Raw genomic sequence first — 21,304 nt, forward strand, 5'->3', positions numbered from 1 at the left:
ATACAGTGTGGTACCAGAACCCTTTAGAAGTGCAGAGCAGAATCAGAACATTGGACAGCTTTTCTTTCTATTCTTCAGAGGATGTCTTCCATGTCACTGGTCTCTTTCATGTTTCCTACACAGCCTGTCTATTTCTACTTAGTCTTTTTGTTATTACAAATGGCCCTTTAATCAAATAATGGCTCACTCTACGCTATGTGTTTGTGTTTGTGCATGTGTGTAGTAGTAGTATTTTTCATTATTACTGGAAGTCAAGGCTTTCAGCATTCAAGCATTCAACTGCTCTCTATGAAATGGCATGGTAAAATATATATATATATATATATATCATTTTTTATAGGAGTTCTTATTACCTGGAATTTCAGGTTAAAATAATTACCTATATTTACCTTGAAAAAGGTTGCTTTCTGATTCAAATGATAGGCTTTGTTTACATGATTACTTTAATCTGAATCAGTTATGATTTCGGAGGACAGGCTATTACAATCCAAAATGAGTACAATAGACTAAATATCTGACTTCCTTTATGTTTGAACAGAACTGGTAGAGAGAGAGAGAGAGGAGGAGGAGGAGGAGGAGGAGGATGGGGTAGCCTACGAAGGAGGAAACGGCGAGGGCTTCATCAACAGACAGAGAAGTCTCTCGTCAGGCTGAGAGAAGGCAGGCTATAGGAAAGGAAAGCCTGACACGGTATACGCCACGGAAAGCTCTCTGGCTGTGATAACCTAGTAGACGTTTACATAAAATAATTCCAGCAGCTGGAGATCGAGATGTTTACGTAAAACGGGCTTTCAATCGTATTCTTGGAACTGGAACTTTCATCGCATTTTGACTCTCTGTGCTGCTTGGGGGTTTTCGCTACAACGGTGCCACATTTAACTCGTTTGCGTCACGCTTTGGAGTTCCCTCCCTGGTTAGACAGTTGGCGTTTTGGGAGGTTTTGGAACCAAAACCGAAATTCCAGACCATTTTTGGCTGGTGGGCTAAACCCACGTTCTCTAATGGGTTACATGGCGTGCGTTTGATCCTGGTGTTCGGGCTGCGCGATGGCCGCGTCGGGCGGGCGGAAGAGCGAGAAGTTGGACGAGGCACAGGCGTTGGCCCGGAGCTGCGCGGGGAGACCGGACTTTCTCCCTTGCGACGGACTGTCCATCTGCGCAACACACAGCCATGGGAAGTGCTTCAAGCTCCACTGGTGCTGCCACTTGGGATGGTGTCACTGTAAGTATCCTTACCTAAAGCCTTCCGATGCCTAACCATTCTCTGGAATCTCCTTGTGCTGAGCTGTGCTCTCCTCTCACTCCATGGTTGGAAGGAGAAATTCAATGTATGTCTATAAATAGCCTGTTATATGTGACTGTTTACAAGAATAGCAGCCTAGCAGCCTATTGTTTGACTTCAGACAATTATAACCCTCGTCCGTTTTTGATGGCTTGTTGGAAACCTGATATCCATCCCCTTTGCTAGATGGGAGAAGTCAACACAGACATTCTGATTTTATAGACTACATATTTAAATGCACAGACTAAATTCAGCTGATAAAACCGTTAGTAGGCTAGAATATTGTTCCTGGTTATTCAATGTGGGCGCAGTGTTTCAGTGGTTCAGACAGACAGGCAGACAGGCGGACAGACAGACAGACACACACACACAGACAGGCAGACACAGACAGACACACACACACACACACACACACACACACACACACACACACACAGAGATGCACCCGCACATACACACACAGTATGATGAACCTCCACCAGTGTGCCATTCATGGACTGTCACCCTCACAGCTGGAAGCTGATGATAGAGAGAGAATTAATGATGTTAAAGAAACTGAATTCATTCAACCTCCTATTCGTCAACAGACCATATCTGTCTTACAGCTCAGCCTCAGCTGTGGGTTGCTGAGATGACTTAATAGACTACACTGTCTTACAATTTATAAGAATCTCATGACCAAGTCTCCAAAAATTCAGACAGGACTGCCAGACTAGAGTATTGAGGGTCATTGTCTGGAACTTGATGTTATAAACTACAGTTGGCCATCTTTACACCAAATGATGTTTTTTGGGAACAAGCTTGTTTCTCTGCACTACAATAGACATTGCTGGTGTATGATGAAGGTATTATTACGTTGTTAATAATTTATTACAACACAAAGTAGTGAAACCGAGTGAAGTTACACCAAGCCACCAGTAGAGGGCAAGCTCACTTCCTCACTGTCTGAAAGAATAATATAATAATAATATGCCATTTAGCAGACGCTTTTATCCAAAGCGACTTACAGTCATGTGTGCATACATTTTTACGTATGGGTGGTCCCGGGGATCGAACCCACTACTCTGGCGTTACAAGCGCCGTGCTCTACCAATTGAGCTACAGAAAGACAAGGTTACACGTGGTAAAAACAGCTGACAGAAGACCAAGCCAACACAGAGTCACAGGTGGTGTGTGCATGTGTGTGTGTGTGTATGTGTGTGTGTGGTTGTGTGTGTGTGTGTGACCAACATCCCCACTACACCTAATCATCTCTGTTGTAAAAGCGAGAGAGGGAGAGTGAGTTGATAGAGTTGAGCAGCCTGAGGCCAGATGCAACCTCACTTGGTGCCTCATGGTGCTTCTCTGTCCTGCCTGGGCCTGTCCTGCCTGGGCTGTCCTGTCCTCCCTGGGCCTGTCTTGCCTGGGCCTGTCCTCCCTGGGCCTGTCTTGCCTGGGCCTGTCCTCCCTGGGCCTGTCCTGCCTGGGCCTGTCCTGCCTTGTCCTGTCCTGCCTGGGCGTTGTCCTCCCTGGGCCTTCTTGCCTGGGCCTGTCCTCCCTGGGCCTGTCTTGCCTGGGCCTGTCCTCCCTGGGCCTGTCTTGCCTGGGCCTGTCCTCCCTGGGCCTGTCTTGCCTGGGCCTGTCCTCCCTGGGCCTGTCTTGCCTGGGCCTGGCCATGCCTTGGCCTACATAACAGCTTCTGAACTTCAGGAGTCAGTGCAATCTTATACAGCTTAAGTGGGTGCGTTCCAGGGTTTCACTCAAACCCAGCTAAAGCAGTAAAACTCCTGATAAATCCATTGACAGCTGTGCTGCTGCCTGCCAGACACACACACTGCACTTTATCTAGCATCTACTGTACTGTCATCAGCAAAGTGTTTAAAGGAAATATTAAACTTTCAAAGGGAGTGTCTGGAACTGTATCTGTCTAGACTATCACCCATTCGAGTAGCATGGAGACTGAGTCCCAGAGAGAGTTTAGTTTTCCTCAGTCAACTAAACATCAGTGTCAGTGACATGGCCGCCGTTGGGGCCTTGAAGGAGCAAGTTCATTTGACCTCATTCCTAGGATTCCACACAGAGCCCAGAGGCAATAAATATTGACGTCCACATGTTCCCAGAGAGAGATGGAGGGAGAGAGAGGGAGAGAGAAATGGGGGGGACAGGGATAGAGAGAGGGAAGATGGGGGAGGGGAGGGGAGAGAGGGAAAGAGGAGAAATGAGGGCGAGAGAGGAAGAGAGAGTTGAAAAGAGACTGGGGAGTGGTGGATTGGAGAGAGAGGGGAAATGGAAGAGAGAGAGGGAGGGAGGGAGGGGGGGAGGGGGGAGGGGAGGGAAAGGACCACAAAGCACTGTGTTTAACCAAGGACCACAAAGCACTGTGTTTAACCAGGAACCACAAAGCACTGTGTTTAACCAGGGACCAAGGGTTTGACGGTGTGTGTGTGTGTGTGTGTGTGTGTGTGTGTGTGTGTGTGTGTGTGTGTGTGTGCGTATGTCTGCGTCCGTGCGTCCTTGCGCATATGTGTGTACGATTTGGAGTAGTGAGAGCCTAGAAAAGCCTGTGAAATGTGTCGTCAGTCAGTTTCCTTTACTGTATCAGCAACACGGCCATCTGGCCTGGCTCATGGCTTCATGGTTCTGCTCAGTAATTGGCATGGCTGCTGCGTGGCTGTCAGCCTACATCCTCTGGAATACTACTCCATTCTACCTTTTGCTGCATTGTTATTTTGATGGGTACAGTCAAGCAGTCCTATATTGCCGGGCCGGCCGCGAAAACAACATCGAATTTGTGTCAAGCTGAAGTGGGATTGGATGGCATTTAAAAAAGTATCTCACAGTCAAAGTGTATTCTATAGCCTGAACACACTAATCTCATCCGCAGAACACCAACACACAGCTCTCTGTGGGCCGACTGTCTCTGGGCTGAGTGATCACTGAGAGGACAGGCAGAGAGGGGTCAGACTCAGAGGTTATAGGTCAGCTGCCACTTGACCTCTCTGGTCTGTCAAGCCCTATCAAACCATCCGCCCTTTGCCATTTGTGACCTTTCCCCCCCACACCCAACCTCCCGCTCATCCCATCCTGCTGATTCAGACCCTGCTGTCAGCATTAAGAGGTATCCCATGGTAACAATATCCAGTTTTGCAGTGGGAGAAAATGAAGGTATGGCAACAGCTCTGTTTCTCTCTCTCTCCTCCCATCGAAACAGACAGTGCTGAGGTTGTTACAGCCATGCTGTGCATATTATATGAAGAGTGTCTATATTTCTCCCAGCGACGACGCCGTTATTATAAATAATATTATATGAAGAGTATGAAGTGTAAATTAGACAGGGTTATAGTTAATATAGGTCATGAATAATAAATAGTGAATAAACAGTCTGAGAACTATTGTGATAATAAACAGGAAGAGACATGCTGTCCTCTGGGGGAGCAGGAAATGACACGTGTGTAGTTGTGTACTACTTCCTGCTTGTGTCTACAGGCTTAAAGCCACCGTCTGTATGTCTCCATCCCAAATGACACCCTATTGCCTATGTAGTGCACTACTTTTGCCCAGGGCACATAGGGGCTATGGTCAAAAGTAGTGCACTACATAGGGAATAAGGTTCCATTTGGGACGCAGCCTGATAGTCTCTCATGATATGTCTTAATGTTGTGGATGATGTGTGTATTGTTATTGTATTGCTGCTCTGTTGGAGCTAGAAACATGAGCCTTTCACTGCACCTGCAATAACAACTGCTGGTCAACTAGTCTTTCATCACATCATTGTTTGGCAAGGGGGGTGGGAGTGTATGTGTGTGTGTGTATGTGTGTGTGTGGGGGGGGTGTTTGTGTGGCGGGTGTATGTGTCTGGGGGGGTCTGTGGGTGGTGGTGGTAATGAGGTTAGGGTAGAGGCTTTGAGGAGGGAGAGCTGAAGAGAGGGAGGGAGGGAGGGAGGGAGGGAGGGAGGATGAGGGAGGAGGGAGGGAGGAGGAGGATGAGGAGGGAGGGAGGGAGGGAGGATGAGAGGGTGAGGGAGGGAGGGAGGGAGGGAGGGAGGGAGTAGTCTAGTCCTAGTAGATACTGGATGTAGTCTAGTCCTAGTAGATACTGTATATAGTCTAGTCCTAGTAGATACTGGATGTAGTCTAGTCCTAGTAGATACTGGATGTAGTCTAGTCCTAGTAGATACTGGATGTAGTCTAGTCCTAGTAGATACTGTATGTAGTCTAGTCCTAGTAGATACTGGATGTAGTCTAGTCCTAGTAGATACTGGATGTAGTCTAGTCCTAGTAGATACTGGATGTAGTCTAGTCCTAGTAGATACTGGATGTAGTCTAGTCCTAGTAGATACTGGATGTAGTCTAGTCCTAGTAGATACTGTATATAGTCTAGTCCTAGTAGATACTGGATGTAGTCTAGTCCTAGTAGATACTGGATGTAGTCTAGTCCTAGTAGATACTGTATATAGTCTAGTCCTAGTAGATACTGGATGTAGTCTAGTCCTAGTAGATACTGGATGTAGTCTAGTCCTAGTAGATACTGGATGTAGTCTAGTCCTAGTAGATACTGGATGTAGTCTAGTCCTAGTAGATACTGGATGTAGTCTAGTCCTAGTAGATACTGGATGTAGTCTAGTCCTAGTAGATACTGGATGTAGTCTAGTCCTAGTAGATACTGGATGTAGTCTAGTCCTAGTAGATACTGGATGTAGTCTAGTCCTAGTAGATACTGGATGTAGTCTAGTCCTAGTAGATACTGGATGTAGTCTAGTCCTAGTAGATACTGTATTAACATTCATTCTAGATGCTCTGTCTTGAGAGGAGAGGAGCTAGCTACCTGACTGCTAGTGTAGGAAGTATGAATTATTGAACAGACAGAGAGACTGCACTGTCCACACTGACCCAGAACCAAGGGATTACCCAGGGAATTACCCAGAGGAGAACCTAGGACAGGGATGGGCAACTCCAATCCTCGGGGGCCTGAGCCATCACAACTGACTCCAATAATCAACTAATCATGATCTTCAGTTCGGAATGCAATTAGTTTAATCAGCTGTGTTTGCTAGGGATGCGGAAAATGTGTGACACCACTTCAGATGAGGATTTGAACCCAACCTGACAGCTACTACCTGAGAGCTGCTACTGTAGGATCAAATATAAATATATTCATACAGTGTGTGTGTCTGTCTCCTTATCAGTCCCTGGAGGCTGGGTTGGAGTGGTACTCTACATGTCCTCCTCTGTGATTACTCAGAGGGAAGTGAAACTAGGGCTGAAAATAGGAATGGATTTGGCGCTCATAGTTTTTGTGAATATTTTTTTATTTTAAAAACAGTGGCCTCATTTTACATTAGAGTGGCTGAAATGTTTCCTTCTGAAAACGGGTTTTCTACCCCTCTTCAGGACCAGTCACCACACAACTGGAGTTTTATGAACCCTGTAAGACACAAGAATTTTGACAGTATTGTCAGTTTACACTATACACTACGACATACAATATGTGTTGTTTCTACATGCACTCCACAGTGTGACCTCCACAGCTTATACAGTATGTTGTGATATGTCCGTGACTGTTGCTGAGATGGAAAGGGAGCATTAATGAAGAAGAATCAGTCACAGCTAGTGATGTTAGTGATGTCGCCAGATCTGCCTATTACAGGGACTTGTGTTTTTTAATGTCACTACCAGAGACATTAATGTCATCTCTCATTAGAGAGGGAGAGAGTGCGTACGTACGTGTCAAATCAAATCAAATGGCGCGCATGTGTGATTAGCAGAGGTAGATTCCCACCTGTGCTGGAGAGCTCAGCCTAATCATCTGTAAATGTCTCTAAATACCACCAGTCCCCATGATGCATCTCTTAACAGCATCTCTGTGAATACATTATTCATGTCATAACATCCAATCAGGTGGGAGGGTGGTTGACGACCAGGAAACTCCCTGTTTAGTGGAACTCTCTGTATATAGTGTCTATAGTATGACATTAGCATGTTATAGCATATATTGCATCGCTAGCCCTGTACCCCTTTATGTGGGTTGAAACCCCTTTTGAAGGCTGAAGTGTAGCTAAGCTAACAACACTGAAACAGACCAAAGAAGTCTTCAGTAAACCATCTGAAATGCTTCTTTAGTAGGCTATGAGTCTTCATTCAGTGCTGAAACCCAAACTTCATATCCAACCTTTACATCCGATCCGAGCTTATATGAACTGAGAGGCCTGGAATGTAGCCAGCCTACCAGCCAGCCTGCCAGCCAGCCAGCCAGCCAGCCAGCCAGCCAGCCAGCCTGCCATCTCTCCTTCCTTCCTGCCTTCCTTCCGTGTCTCTGTGTGTGTGATTGACTCTGATGATGATCCTGATAAACTAGAGTGTTTTCCCAGTCTGTCATCCATCTTACAGCTCCTCTGTAGCCCTGAATACACACACATACACACACACACACACACATACCACACACACCACACACACACAGACACACACAGACACACAGAGACAGAGTAGCCCTGAACCGTAGCAGCACATTCAGCCCAGAACAGGACATTAGCAAGTGGAGCGAAAGGCCAAAGCTTTCAACCTTCCACACGCATACAAACATCCACAATATACAGTACATTAGTACGCAAACATCTCCATGCATTGGCCTTCAACACAATAAAACAGTGGTGGTCAGGAAACAGTCCTAGACTTGGAACTTCCTCTCAGAGGAAAACAAACCCATTGTGCATCCCAAGTAGCACCCTATTCCCTATATAGAGGCCTATGGGCCCTGGTCAAAAGTAGTGCACTAAATAGGGAATAGAGTGCCATTTGAGACAACCACTCTACTCTGGCTGATTCAGAGCAGGATATCTCTGAGAGGGCCATCCTCACATCGACTGCATGAATGGGGAAAGACATTCTTGTGGGGATTCAGTCCTTGAAATACTTTTTATTTCATATAATTTTAATCTATTTTGGACAATAGATCAGGCTAGAGAAGGGTGGGTGTGATTGTATCACTGTGCTGTCAGCCAGTCAGCCAGTCAGCCAGCCAGGCAGCCAGGCAGCCAGTCAGCCAGCCAGGCAGCCAGTCAGCCAGCCAGCCAGCCAGCCAGCCAGCCAGCTAGCCAGCTAGCCAGCTAGCCAGCTAGCCAGCCAGTCAGCCAGTCAGCCAGTCAGCCAGTCAGCCAGTCAGCCAGTCAGCCAGCCAGTCAGCCAGTCAGCCAGTCAGCCAGGCAGCCAGTCAGCCAGCCAGCCAGTCAGCCAGCCAGCCAGTCAGCCAGTCAGCCAGTCAGCCAGTCAGCCAGCCAGTCAGCCAGTCAGCCAGCCAGTCAGCCAGTCAGCCAGCCAGTCAGCCAGTCAGCCAGTCAGCCAGCCAGCCAGCCAGCCAGTCAGCCAGTCAGTCAACTAGCCAGCCAGTCAGCCAGTCAGCTAGCCAGCCAGTCAGCCAGTCAGCCAGCCAGTCAGCTAGCCAGCCAGTCAGCCAGTCAGCCAGTCAGCCAGTCAGCCAGCCAGCCAGCCAGCTAGCCAGCCAGTCAGCCAGTCAGCCAGTCAGTCAGCCTGAGGAGGTGTGCTGCTCTCACACATAATGTTAACATTTGGGCAGTGAGTGTGACTGTACATGAGAGACTGGTACAGTATGTAACATGGTGGACAGTCGTGCTGACAGACATGAGCTCTCTCTCTCAATTTTATTTTCAATTCAAATTGGTTTATTGGCAACGTAACAATGTACATATTGCCAAAGTGTACTTTGGAAATTAAGTGATTCATTTACAATATTGATATAAATATAAACTATGCACTTTTGATACACAGTGCGTCAATCGACTTTAGGGGGTTTAACATAATTACAATAATAATAATTGAGTGCTCTGCCAACCCACAGCTCTCTGCGTCCTCCCCCAACAGGACGGGTATCCTATTCTCATCAGAGAGGTCTTTGAAACCTTGAATAAGGGTGTCTTGTTTTGTACGCTTTGTACAAAATAATAAAATGCAGGACGACAGGATATTTATAAACGTAGCTCTTTATTAACTAGCTATAACGTGCATGTCCATGTGTCTCTGGCCATGATCATCTTAGAATGACCTCACCACCTGGGTGGTCTCAACCAATCATTGCACAGCATGATGCATCCAATTACAATTCAGCATGGTGACACATATGAATATTACATCCCCCTTCTTTTAAAAAAAAGAAAAAATATGTGGAACAATAAAGCGTTTCTTTTGAATATATGCTCTGTAGTTTGAACTCGAGGTAAGTAACCATTTAAACTGCACCAACTGCATCAACATAACAGACAAACAATGATTCAGCATATTGTTATTTTTAGAACAAATATTTCTCAGCAACTCAGCTTTTCACTGTAGCAATGACATCTCAACATATCAAACAAATACAATACCAAAGCATTTCAAGTTAACTTTCAATAACAAGTTTACAGTCTGGAAACTCTTTTAGGGCAGCGATCCGCCTACACCCTTTGACATTTCACAGGTCTAGGACAGCTCTAGGCTTGACCTCTCTTCCTGACCTTGTGTGATATGAAGCTGAGCATGCTTCTGTGTCAGTCAACAGTTCTTGTGGTGTTGCAGGTAAGTATGGTGTATGTTGTGTTGTGTCTGTGTTTAGTCCATCCCGTTCTCTTTCAGGGGAACAGTTCATCTCGTCAGTGTGTTGTTCTTTTGTGTTCAGTAGGTGACGACGATTGCGGCGGTACACCGCTCCTTCTGCGGTGCGAACGTGATATGAACGTTCAGTGTCAGCTGGTTGGATGACGACTGCTGGCTTCCAGTAGCCATGCTCCTGGATTCTAACTGACTCTCCGTCGTTCAGTGGTGGCAGTGGTCTGGCTGACCTGTCGTAGTATCGCTTTTGCTGTTGCTGTCTCTGTGCACGTTTTGCATGCACTTCCTTGTAGCTGACGACCTCAGGTTGCAGCTGCTGGTTGGTGCTGGGGAGGATTGAGCGAAGTCTGCGGCTCATCAACAGCTGGGCTGGTGATTTGAAGTTGTCAACTGGAGTGTTGCGGTATTCAAGGAGACTGAGGTAGGGGTCTCTCTTGTCTGCTTTTGCTTTGTCCATGAGTGATTTAGCGATCTGCACAGATTTTTCAGCAAGGCCATTACTTTGAGGGTAATGTGGGCTTGTGGTGACGTGTGTGAACTCCCATGCTTTTGTGAAGGATTCAAACTCATTTGATTTGTAACAGGGCCCATTGTCAGATATTAAAGTCTCTACAATGCCATGCCTGGCAAAGGCTGCTTTCAGCTTGTGTATCACAGCTGCAGATGTGGTGCTGTGAAGCTTGTCGAGTTCAAAGTATCTGCTGTAGTAGTCCACTGTTATAATGTAGTCCTCGTTGTTCCACGTGAACAGATCGGTTGCCACGACCTGCCAGGGTCGGTCTGGGATACGGTGAGGTAACATTGGCTCTTTGGTGTTCGAGGGGCGTCGTTCAAGACACGTGGGGCATTTACCAACCATGTCCTCTATTTGTTTGCACATTCCGGGCCAAAACAAAATGTCCCGTGCTCTCTGTTTGCACTTTTCCATGCCCATGTGTCCAGCATGGATCTTTGTCAAAATCTCTTCTCTGAGACTGGTAGGAATGATGATTTTCTCTCCTTTGAAAATGATTCCGTTGATCTGTGATAGTTCGTCACGATGGTTCCAGAACTCTGAGACGCTCTGAGGGCATTTTCTCCTCTCCTCAGGCCATCCTGACTGTATGACTTTCCTCAGCTGTGTGAGTTGTGTGTCTTTTTCTGTTTCTGCTCGGATCTCCTTCAGTTTTGTGTCACTAACTGGTAAGTTGCTGTACACAGTGTGCACCTGCATGTCCATGCCTTCACTGAGGCTGCTGTCCTTGTAGGTAAGAAACTTCCTGGAGAGTGTGTCTGCGACAGGGATGTCTTTGCCTGGACGGTGAGTGATTGTGAAGTCGTATTTTTGTAGTTGAAGGATCATTCTCTGTAGCCTTGGCGGGGCTGCGGCTAACGGTTTCCTCATGATTGACTCGAGGGGCTTGTGGTCTGATTCCACAATGACTTGTCGTCCATAGACATACTGATGGAAACGCTTACATCCGAACAGAATGGCGTACAGCTCCTTTTCGATTTGAGCGTAGTTGATTTCACAGTCTGTGAGAGATTTGGAAGCGTAGCCGATGGGTTTTCCTTCTTGCAGTAGCACTGCCCCTAGTCCATACTTTGACGCGTCCACCTGGAGTCTGAGCTCTTTGTTGGGGTCGTAGTAGGCAAGGATTGGTCCTGGTTCTCTCGTGATCAAGTCTTTCACTTTCTGGAAAGCGATGTCGTGTTGGTTGTCCCAGAGGAACTCACTGGACTGCTTTAGCAGCTGACGCAGGGGTGCATTAGCATTGGAGAGGCTGGGTGCGAACTTGGCTAAGTAGTTGACCATGCCAAGCACTGTTTCCAGCTCTGCGCGGTTCTTTGGTGGCTCCATTTCCTTTATGGCTGAGATCTTCTGCGGATCTGGCTTGATTCCATTCGCTGTGAGAAGATGCCCGAAGTAGCTGACCTCTGTAGCGCCGACTGTGCTCTTCTCGGGGTTGAGCCGGACTCCTCTCTCGCGGGACCTTTGCAGCATCGCGCTGAGGTTTCTGTCGTGTTCCTCTTTGGTTCGACCATAGACAAGGATGTCGTCCACAATTGCCACGACTCCGTCGAGGCCTTCGTACACCTCGTCGATCTTTCGCTGAAACTCGTCTTGGGCTGAGATAATCCCAAAAGGCAGGCGACGGAACCTGTAGCGTCCAAACGGTGTGTTGAACGTTGTGAGCTTAGATGACTCTTCTGTGAGCTTGATAGCCCAGTAGCCTGATCTGGCGTCCATGACACTGAAGTAGCGTGCGCCCGCTAGCTTGTGTGTGATGCCATCTAGCGTCGGTAAGGGGTAATGGGGGCGTTTGATAGCCTTGTTCAAGTCTCTTGGGTCGAGACATACTCTGAGCTTGCCTGTCCGTGGTTTCTCCACCACCACTAACGCGTTGACCCAATCCGTCGGTTCTGTAACCTTGGTGACGATGTCAGATTGCTCCATGCTCTCCAACTCTTTCTTCAGACAGGCGCGGAGAGCAAGTGGAATCTTTCTCGGTGGGTAGATCACAGGGGTTGCGTCTGGGTTAAGGTGAATGGTACATTCTCCTGGGAATAGTCCTATTCCTGTAAAAACATCAGCAAACTCCTCCATGACATTCTCTATCTCTACTGGTGCTGTCACTGATAAAACTAGCTTGATAAGGTCCATGTCTAAACATGCTTTAAGACCTAGCACTGCAGGTGCTCGAGTGTCAACAACGTAAAAGTCCAACATCATGTCCCTTTCCTTGTATTTGCATTTGAGAGTGCATGTGCCTTTTACTGGGAGCTGTTCACCACCATAACCAGTCAGTCTGCGCGTGGTGGGCTGTAGCTCACACTCAGATGTCAAGCTTCTGTACTTACTCAGAGGAATAATGTTTACTTGTGCACCAGTGTCTAGTTTGAATTTTAGCTCTGTGCCTTGTCTTCCTATCTCAATGTCAGCAAAGGCTTGCTCTGTCTCTGATATCTGACTTTTCTGTGTCACTGAATCAATAAACAGTTCATCAGCATTTGACTCTTTGATTGACATTTCATCTTCACTCACTGTATGTACTGTTTTTCCACGGTAAACTCTGCACACTTTTGCAAAGTGATTCCATTTTCCACATTTAGTACACTGTTTGCCTTTAGCTGGGCAATTCCCCTGTTCGCCATGCACTTTGTATCCACAATATCCACATGTTTTGGGGCGTTTGGAGTCTGTGTCGCTCTGTTTTGGAGTTCTGTCTGTCTCCGTTCTGAAACATGCTCTCTGGGCACTGGAGGTGTGCTTTGATGTCTGCCTGACTGCGTGCACTGCTTGTTCACGTGATGCGCTCATGCTGCCGCCTGAAATGGTTTTCATCTGAACCTGTGCTAGCTCGTGAGATCTGGCTATGTCGATAGCTTTGTCCAGCGTTAACTCTGATCCAACATTCAAAAGTTTCTCTCTCACTCGCGGTGATTGTATTCCAAATACAATACGGTCCCTGACCATCTCATCCTTGTTTGCATAATCACAGTCTTTCACAAGCAGACGCAGCTCAGTGACAAACTGTTCAAACGATTCACTAGCGCCTTGTACTTTCTCATGGAATTTGTACCTAGCGAAAATTGTATTGGTCTTTGGCAAAACATATGCTTCAAAACGATCGTAGTATGTTTTCAGTACCTTTGATTCAGCCTCGGTAAGTGTCCATGTGTTGTAAATGTCTCTCCCTTTTTCACCGATCCAGAGGAGCAGGTAGCTGCACTTTTTCTCCTCTTTCCTTCAGAGGACCCGTGAACATCAGCTCCACATGCTGTTTGAACTTACGCCATGCATCGGGTAGATTTGTAGACCCCCAATCCATTCGAGGTGAAGGAACTCCAGCAAAATCCATCTTTTAGTCCTTTTACTCTGACACCATGTCTTGTTTTGTACGCTTTGTACAAAATAATAAAATGCAGGACGACAGGATATTTATAAACGTAGCTCTTTATTAACTAGCTATAACGTGCATGTCCATGTGTCTCTGGCCATGATCATCTTAGAATGACCTCACCACCTGGGTGGTCTCAACCAATCATTGCACAGCATGATGCATCCAATTACAATTCAGCATGGTGACACATATGAATATTACAAAGGGTTTCAGATTTGTGGAAATTACTGTGGTGCAGTGGTTGCACAGCCTTTCCTCTACAGGGAGCCAGGTTTTACCTGTGTCTACCCTTCTCAATGGCAAGGCTGTGCTCACTGAGCCTGTACTTTGTCAAGGTTTTTGTAAGGTATTGATCAGTAACCATGGTCAAATAGTTTGCCATGGTTACTGTCCATGTAGGGCCAGATGGCACTACATGTTGCTCTGTGTCTGTGTTTCCCAATAGGTCATGTTGTTTTGTTTTGACTGTGTTGTAATTTGGTTTATTCTGATTGGATGTTCTGGTCCTGAGGCTTCAGTGTGTTAGTAGAACAGGTTTGTGAACTCAGCCCCAGGACCAGCTGGATGAGGGGACTCTTTTCTTTGCTCAGCTCTTGGCATTGCAGGGCTTGGTAATGATATGAGAGGGGGTCTCTGTATTTTAGATGTTTCTAAAACTTAATTGCTATTTTTTGAGTTTGTAGTATTAGTGGATATTGGCCTAATTCTGCCCTGCATGCATTGTTTGTAGTTTTCTTCTGGACATGTAGGAGAATCTAGCAGAACTCTGCATGCAGTGTTTGGTGTTTGTCCCATTGTGTGAAATCTTGTTTTGCAAGTGGACCCCACACCTCACTGCCATAAAGTGCAATTGGTTCAATGACACATTCAATTAGTTTTAGCCACATTTGTATAGGTATTTTAATTTGTATTTATTTTTTAATGGCGTAGAATACCCTGCATGCTTTCTCTCTCAGTTAATTTACTGACTCATTTAGGTTTCCAGTTTAACTTCTTTTTAAACCTAAGTTATTGTAGTGTGTGCAGTACTCTATATATTTAAACCTAAGTTATTGTAGTGTGTGCAGTACTCTATATATTTAAACCTAAGTTATTGTAGTGTGTGCAGGACTCTATATATTTAAACCTAAGTTATTGTAGTGTGTGCAGTACTCTATATATTTAAACCTAAGTTATTGTAGTGTGTGCAGTACTCTATATATTTAAACCTAAGTTATTGTAGTGTGTGCAGTACTCTATATATTTAAACCTAAGTTATTGTAGTGTGTGCAGTACTCTATATATTTAAACCTAAGTTATTGTAGTGTGTGCAGTACTCTATATATTTAAACCTAAGTTATTGTAGTGTGTGCAGTACTCTATATATTTAAACCTAAGTTATTGTAGTGTGTGCAGTACTCTATATATGTAAACCTAAGTTGTTGTAGTGTGTGCAGTACTCTATATATTTAAACCTAAGTTATTGTAGTGTGTGCAGTACTCTATATATTGTGTACCAATTGAGAACTTTGGTCTAAGATCTGGATCTTCTCTGGAAAATCATTGTTTTAGTATTTTGGGGTTTACTGCCAGGTCCAGGCTCTGCTGTAGGCAATGTGCTGTGGGTGACAGCAGGCACGGGTCATCTGTGAAGAGCAGGCATTTATTCTCTGAATTGCGAAGACTAACACCAGGGGCTGAGGATTTTTCTAGAATAGTGGCCAATTCGTTGATGTAAATATTGAAGAGCGCAGGGCTAAGAATGCAACCTGTTCTTTTCTTGCCAATTTTGATGCTGCACGTATTGTGAGTATTCAGTGCATTCAGTATTCGGTGCATTCAGAAAGTATTCAGACCCCTTGACTTTTTCCACATTTTGCTACGTTACAGCTTTATTCTACAATTGATTAAATAGGTTTTTTCCATCATCAATGACAAAGCAAAACATTTTTTCAATTTGTTGTGCAAATGTATATATATTTATTGTTGAAGCAACTTTGACAGCGATTACAGCATCGAGTCTTCTTGGGTATGACGCTACAAGCTTGGCACACCTGTATTTGGGGAGTTTCTCCTATTCTTCTCTGCAGATCCTCTCAAGCTCCGTCATGTTGGATGGGGAGCGTTGCTGCACAGCTATTTTCAGTTCTCTCCAGAGATGTTCGATCGGGCTGGGCCACTCAAGGACATTCAGAGACGTGTCCCGAATCCACTCCTGTGTTGTCTTGGCTTTGTGGTTAGGGTCGTTGTCCTGTTGGAAGGTGAACCTTCGCCCCAGTCTGATGTCCTGAGCGCTCTGGAGCAGGTTTTCATCAAGGATCTCTCTGTACTTTGCTCCGTTCAGGAGCCACTCCTCAGTAAAAGGCAAATGACAGCCCGCTTGGAGTTTGCCAAAAAGGCACCTAAAGGACTCTCAGACCATGAGAAACAAGATTCTCTGGTCTGATGAAACCAAGATTGAACTCTTTGGCCTGAATGCCAAGTGTCACGTCTGGAGGAAACCTGGCACCGTCCCTACGGTGAAGCATGGTTGTGGCAGCATCATGCTGTGGGGATGTTTTTCAGCATCAGGGACTGGGAGACTAGTCAGGATTGAGGGAAAGATGACCGGAGCAAAGTACAGAGAGATCCTTGATGAAAACATGCTCCAGAGCGCTCAGGACCTCAGACTGGGGCGAAGGTTCATCTTCCAACAGGACAATGACCCTAAGCACACAGCCAAGACAACACAGGAGTGGCTTCAGGGCAAGTCTCTGAACGTCCTTGAGTGGCCCAGCCAGAGCCTGGACTTGAACCCGATCTAACATCTCTGGAGAGACCTGAAAATAGCTGTGCAGCAACGCTCCCCATCCAACCTGACAGAGTTTGGGAGGATCTGCAGAGAAGAATGGGAGAAACTCCCCAAATACAGGTGTGCCAAGCTTGTAGCGTCATACCCAAGAAGACTCGAGGCTGTAATCGCTGCCAAAGGTGCTTCAACAAAGTACTGAGTAAAGGGTCTGAATACTTATGTAAATGTGATATTTGCAAAACATTCTAAAAACCTGTTTTTGCTTTGTCGTTATGGGGTATTGTGTGTAGATTGATGAAAAAAAAAAAATAACTTAATCCATTTTAGAATAAGGCTGTAACGTAACAAAATGTGGAAAAAGTCAAGGGGTCTGAATACATTCCGAATGCACTGTATATAGAGAGAGATAGAGCAAAGGACCTTGTGAAGATGCTGGATTGCATTCTCTCTACTATTATTCTGAAATGTCACATTCTTTAAATAAAGTGGTGATCCTAACTGACCTAAAACAGGGAATTTTTACTAGGATTAAATGTCAGGAATTGTGAAAAACTGAGTTTAAATGTATTTGGCTAAGGTGTATGTAAACTTCCGACATCAACTGTATATATATATATATATATATATATATATATAGAGAGAGAGGGTGATAGAGACATATATATATATATATATATATATATGAGAGAGAGATAGAGATATATATGGGCTCCCGAGTGGCACAGTGGTCTAAGGCACTGCATCTCAGTGCTTGAGGCGTCACTACAGACCCCCTGGTTCGATTCCAGGCTGTATCACAACCGGCCTTGATTGGGAGTCCCATAGGGCAGCGCACAATTGGCCCAGCGTCGTCCGGGTTTGGCCGGTGTAGGCCGTCATTGTAAGTAAGAATTTGTTCTTAACTGACTTGCCTGTTTAAATAAAATAAATATATAGAGAGAGCGATAGAGTCTTTCTGCACTATCAGCTCATGAAACATGGGACCAACACTTCACATGTTGCGTTTATATTTTTTTATGAAAGCTTTCCACTAGAACATTGCTGCGGGGACTTGCTTCCATTCAGCCACAAGAGCATTAGTGAGGTCGGGCACTGATGTTGGGCGATTAGGCCTGGCTCGCAGTCGGCGTTCCAATTCATCCCAAAGGTGTTTGATGGGGTTGAGGTCAGGGCTCTGTGCAGGCCAGTCAAGTTCTTCCACACCAATCTTGATAAACCATTTCTGTATGGACCTCACATGGGCATTGTCATGCTGAAACAGGAAAAGACCTTCCCCAAACTGTTGCAGCAAAGTTGGAAGCACAGAATCGTCTAGAATGTCATTGTATGCTGTAGCGTTAAGATTTCCCTTCACTGGAACTAAGGGGCCTAGCCCGAACCATGAAAAACAGCCCCAGACCTTCACCAAACTTTACAGTTGGCACTATGCATTCGGGCAGGTAGCGTTCTCCTGGCATCCGCCAAACCCAGATTTGTCCGTCGGACTGCCAGATGGTGAAGCGTGATGCATCACTCCAGAGAACGCGTTTCCACTGCTCCAGAGTCCAGTGGCAGTGAGCTTTACACCACTCCAGCCAACGCTTGGCATTGCACATGGTGATCTTAGGCTTGTGTGCGGCTGCTCGCCATGGAAACCCATTTCATGAAGCTCCCGACGAACAGTTATTGTGCTGACGTTGCTTCCAGAGGCAGTTTGGAACTTGATAGTGAGCGTTGCAACTGAGAACAGAAATGTTTTATGCGCTACACGCTTCAGTGGTCCCATTCTGTGAACACACACTGTTCTGTGAGCTTGTGTGGCCTACCACTTCGCGGCTGAGCCGTTGATGCTCCTAGACGTTTCCACTTCACAATAACAGCACTTACAGTTGACCTCTAGCAGGGCAGAAAGTTGACAAAATGACTTGTTGGAAAAGTGGCATCCTATGACGGTGCCACGTTGAAAGTCACTGAGCTCTTCAGTAAGGCCATTCTACTACCAATGTTTGTCTATGGAGATTGCATGGCTGTGTGGTCGATTTTATACACCTGTCAGCAACAGGTGTTGCTGAAATAGCTGAATCCATTAATTTGAAGGGGTGTCCAGATACTGCTGGATATATAGTGTATCTAGCTTGTTATTCTAACTGTTTCTCTTGTAATGCCTTCTATCTTTGTGATTTAAATCAGTAATGTATTTGTTGGGTTAAATAAAGTAACCCTGTCTCTGTACCTGTCTCTCTCCCCTTCTCTCTCTCTCTCCCCCTCTCTAGGTAAATATGTGTACCAGCCGATGACCAACGTGTGCCGCCTCCCCAGCACCCCAGTGCCTGCCACGCCCACAGACCACCCCCACACCATGGACCTGACAGTCTTATTGGCCGAACGCTTCCTCATGACCGCCCCCGCCTTCCAAGCCCCGCCCTACCTGGAGTCGCCCAAGTTCTGCATCATCTCGGACCTCTTCATGGACGACTACATGGTCAAACGCATCAACGGGAAGATGTGCTATGTCCAGAGACCTCAACCTTCGACCATGCCCAGCCCGCCTCAATCACACCCCCCTCACCCTCGTAACCCCCGGTCCAAACCCCATCCCCACCCCCAACGGACCCCCAGACACCACCCACACCCCCAGCCCAGACCACACCCCCACGGCACCAAGCCCAGCGCCCTGGCGGACAAGGTCACCACCCCCAAAATAGACCACTGCTCCTCCCCGTCCAGCTCTGAGGATTCTGGGATAAATGCGCTGGGCGGCCATTACATGGAGTCATGTGACGAGGGTTCCGAGGAAGAGGAGGAAGAGGAGGAGGAAGAGGAGGAGGATGAAGAGTTAAGTAGTGATGGAGAGTCTAGTCCAGGAAGTATGTGGAATCAAGATGAGTGTTCTCTGCTCTCTCCGTCCAAGTCTATGGTGGAGATTATCGAGAAGATTGAGACAACTGTGTGAGACAACTTGCCCTGTCACGATGAGACAGTGATCTTGCCGGTTCAGTTTAGAGCCACACACTCAGACAACACACACTAGCCTGCCAACGTTCCTCTAACCCCAGTACACTAGTCTTACAACCCCAAAATAGTGACCTGTTACCTTTCACCCTGTTATAGCATGGTTACCTATGACCTTTCACCCTTTATAGCATGGTGTACCTACCCCATTCTACTCTACTCTACACTGGAGGGATTTCACTTATCTTTCCAAACCAGTAGTCAGCTGAAAGAACCCACAAATGAACAAGTGCACAAATGTATGAATAACTGAATATAATCTAATCTAATCCAATCCAATCCATGACCCAACACACAGGCAGAAGAGCACGATGTGACCAAACAGATTCTAAGGATTCTAAATCACGGGGCTACTACTTTTTATAGAATGATCCAAATGGCACCCTATTCCCTATATAGTGCACTACTTTTGACTATGTCCCACAGGAAATAGTAGGGAATGTGTAGAAAAAAGGGTGCCATTTGGGACACAATCCACGTGTTACATCACTAGCGCACTAAGAAGTATCTTCACAAGCATACAGCACAAACACAGGAGAGGAGAGGCGAGGCGAGGAGAGGAAATGGGGGTTAAGAGTGGAAGGGGATGTGTGATGATGAATCTGTGACATCACAAGCATCGAAACATCTGAAGTCTTTCGCAACATTGCACATGTTTACAGGCCACACCCACAAACAACACAGACAACATGGATTATCTGTAACAGGATTTATCTGCACAGGTGGATGGAGGGGTTACAATGTACAAACAGACACAGTGTCTTGCCAAGGCTTTCTGACAATCATCTGACTAGAATCATCCACCTGAAATCTGAACAATAGACCCTGTACATGTCACTTCAGAGCTTGAGGAGTCACAGCACAGGACACAGTGATCTCAGTATATTACAGACACAGTGATCTCAGTATATTACAGACACAGTGATCTCAGTATATTACAGACACAGTGATCTCAGTATATTACAGACACAGTGATCTCTGTATATTACAGACACAGTGATCTCAGTATATTACAGACACAGTGATCTCAGTATATTACAGACACAGTGATCTCAGTATATTACAGACACAGTGATCTCAGTATATTACAGACACAGTGATCTCAGTATATTACAGACACAGTGCAAAGCAGTAGCAGTGAGTCTAGGAGATTGTTGTCACGACGACAAAGAAGAAGAAGAATACCTGTTGTGTGTCTGTCTGTCTCTAAATGATCGCTCCAATCACATGTTGAGGGTCTTGAACAAAGCACACCTTTCAGATCTATTAACACAGAAGCTGTAGAGACACACATACGCACACACGCACACGCACACGCACGCATACACACACGCTTTGTGGGTGAATTTCTATTCCTCTCTGATTGAAAGAGAACCGTAACATCAGGGATAAAAAAAGATACGCTTTAAAACAGCACACTGTACATACAGATGTAGGATCTTAATTTGATCACCCTGTTGCAGGACAACTTTCCTGCAATGCAGGAAATGTACAACTTGTAGTGTATTTGAGGTTTAAAAAGGCTTCTGAAGTTTGTAATTTCCATTTTGAAATTTCAGACTTGATTTTCCCTTACAAAAAATCTATCAACCCCTACAAAAATGTCCATTCATTATAATCCACATAATAATTCACATTTCCTGTTGCTGCAGGATTATTTTCCTACTGTAGCAAACTGGCACAAATGAAGATCCTACATCTGTACACATCCAGTCAAATGATCACATATTATAGAGGGTATATAAAGCAAACCGTTGTTTTCCTATGATGTATACAGTATATTGTTGCTATTCTGATT

At 45.8% G+C, this 21,304-nt stretch overlaps 1 protein-coding gene across 1 annotated transcript; it reads left to right on the forward strand.

The window, feature by feature from the left end:
* The first annotated feature begins 579 nt into the window (after positions 1-579).
* c24h3orf70 (chromosome 24 C3orf70 homolog) lies at positions 580-20,676 on the forward strand. The gene is made up of 2 exons (XM_041870681.2): positions 580-1,221; positions 18,768-20,676. The coding sequence occupies exons 1-2, from the start codon at positions 1,047-1,049 to the stop codon at positions 19,445-19,447; spliced, it is 855 nt and encodes a 284-aa protein (XP_041726615.2). The 5' UTR covers positions 580-1,046; the 3' UTR covers positions 19,448-20,676.
* The last annotated feature ends 628 nt before the right edge of the window (positions 20,677-21,304 follow it).

This window comes from Coregonus clupeaformis, chromosome 24 (assembly GCF_020615455.1).
Source record: "Coregonus clupeaformis isolate EN_2021a chromosome 24, ASM2061545v1, whole genome shotgun sequence".
In the NCBI taxonomy this organism is placed as follows: Eukaryota; Metazoa; Chordata; class Actinopteri; order Salmoniformes; family Salmonidae; genus Coregonus; species Coregonus clupeaformis.

What these genes read in the sequence shown, in the direction of transcription:
- c24h3orf70 (XM_041870681.2), top strand. Translation starts at nt 1,047, where the DNA reads ATGGCCGCGTCGGGCGGGCGGAAGAGCGAGAAGTTGGACGAGGCACAG. An exon ending in CCACTTGGGATGGTGTCACT is followed by an intron (nt 1,222 to 18,767) that starts GTAAGTATCCTT and finishes CCCCCTCTCTAG; the next exon opens with GTAAATATGTGTACCAGCCG.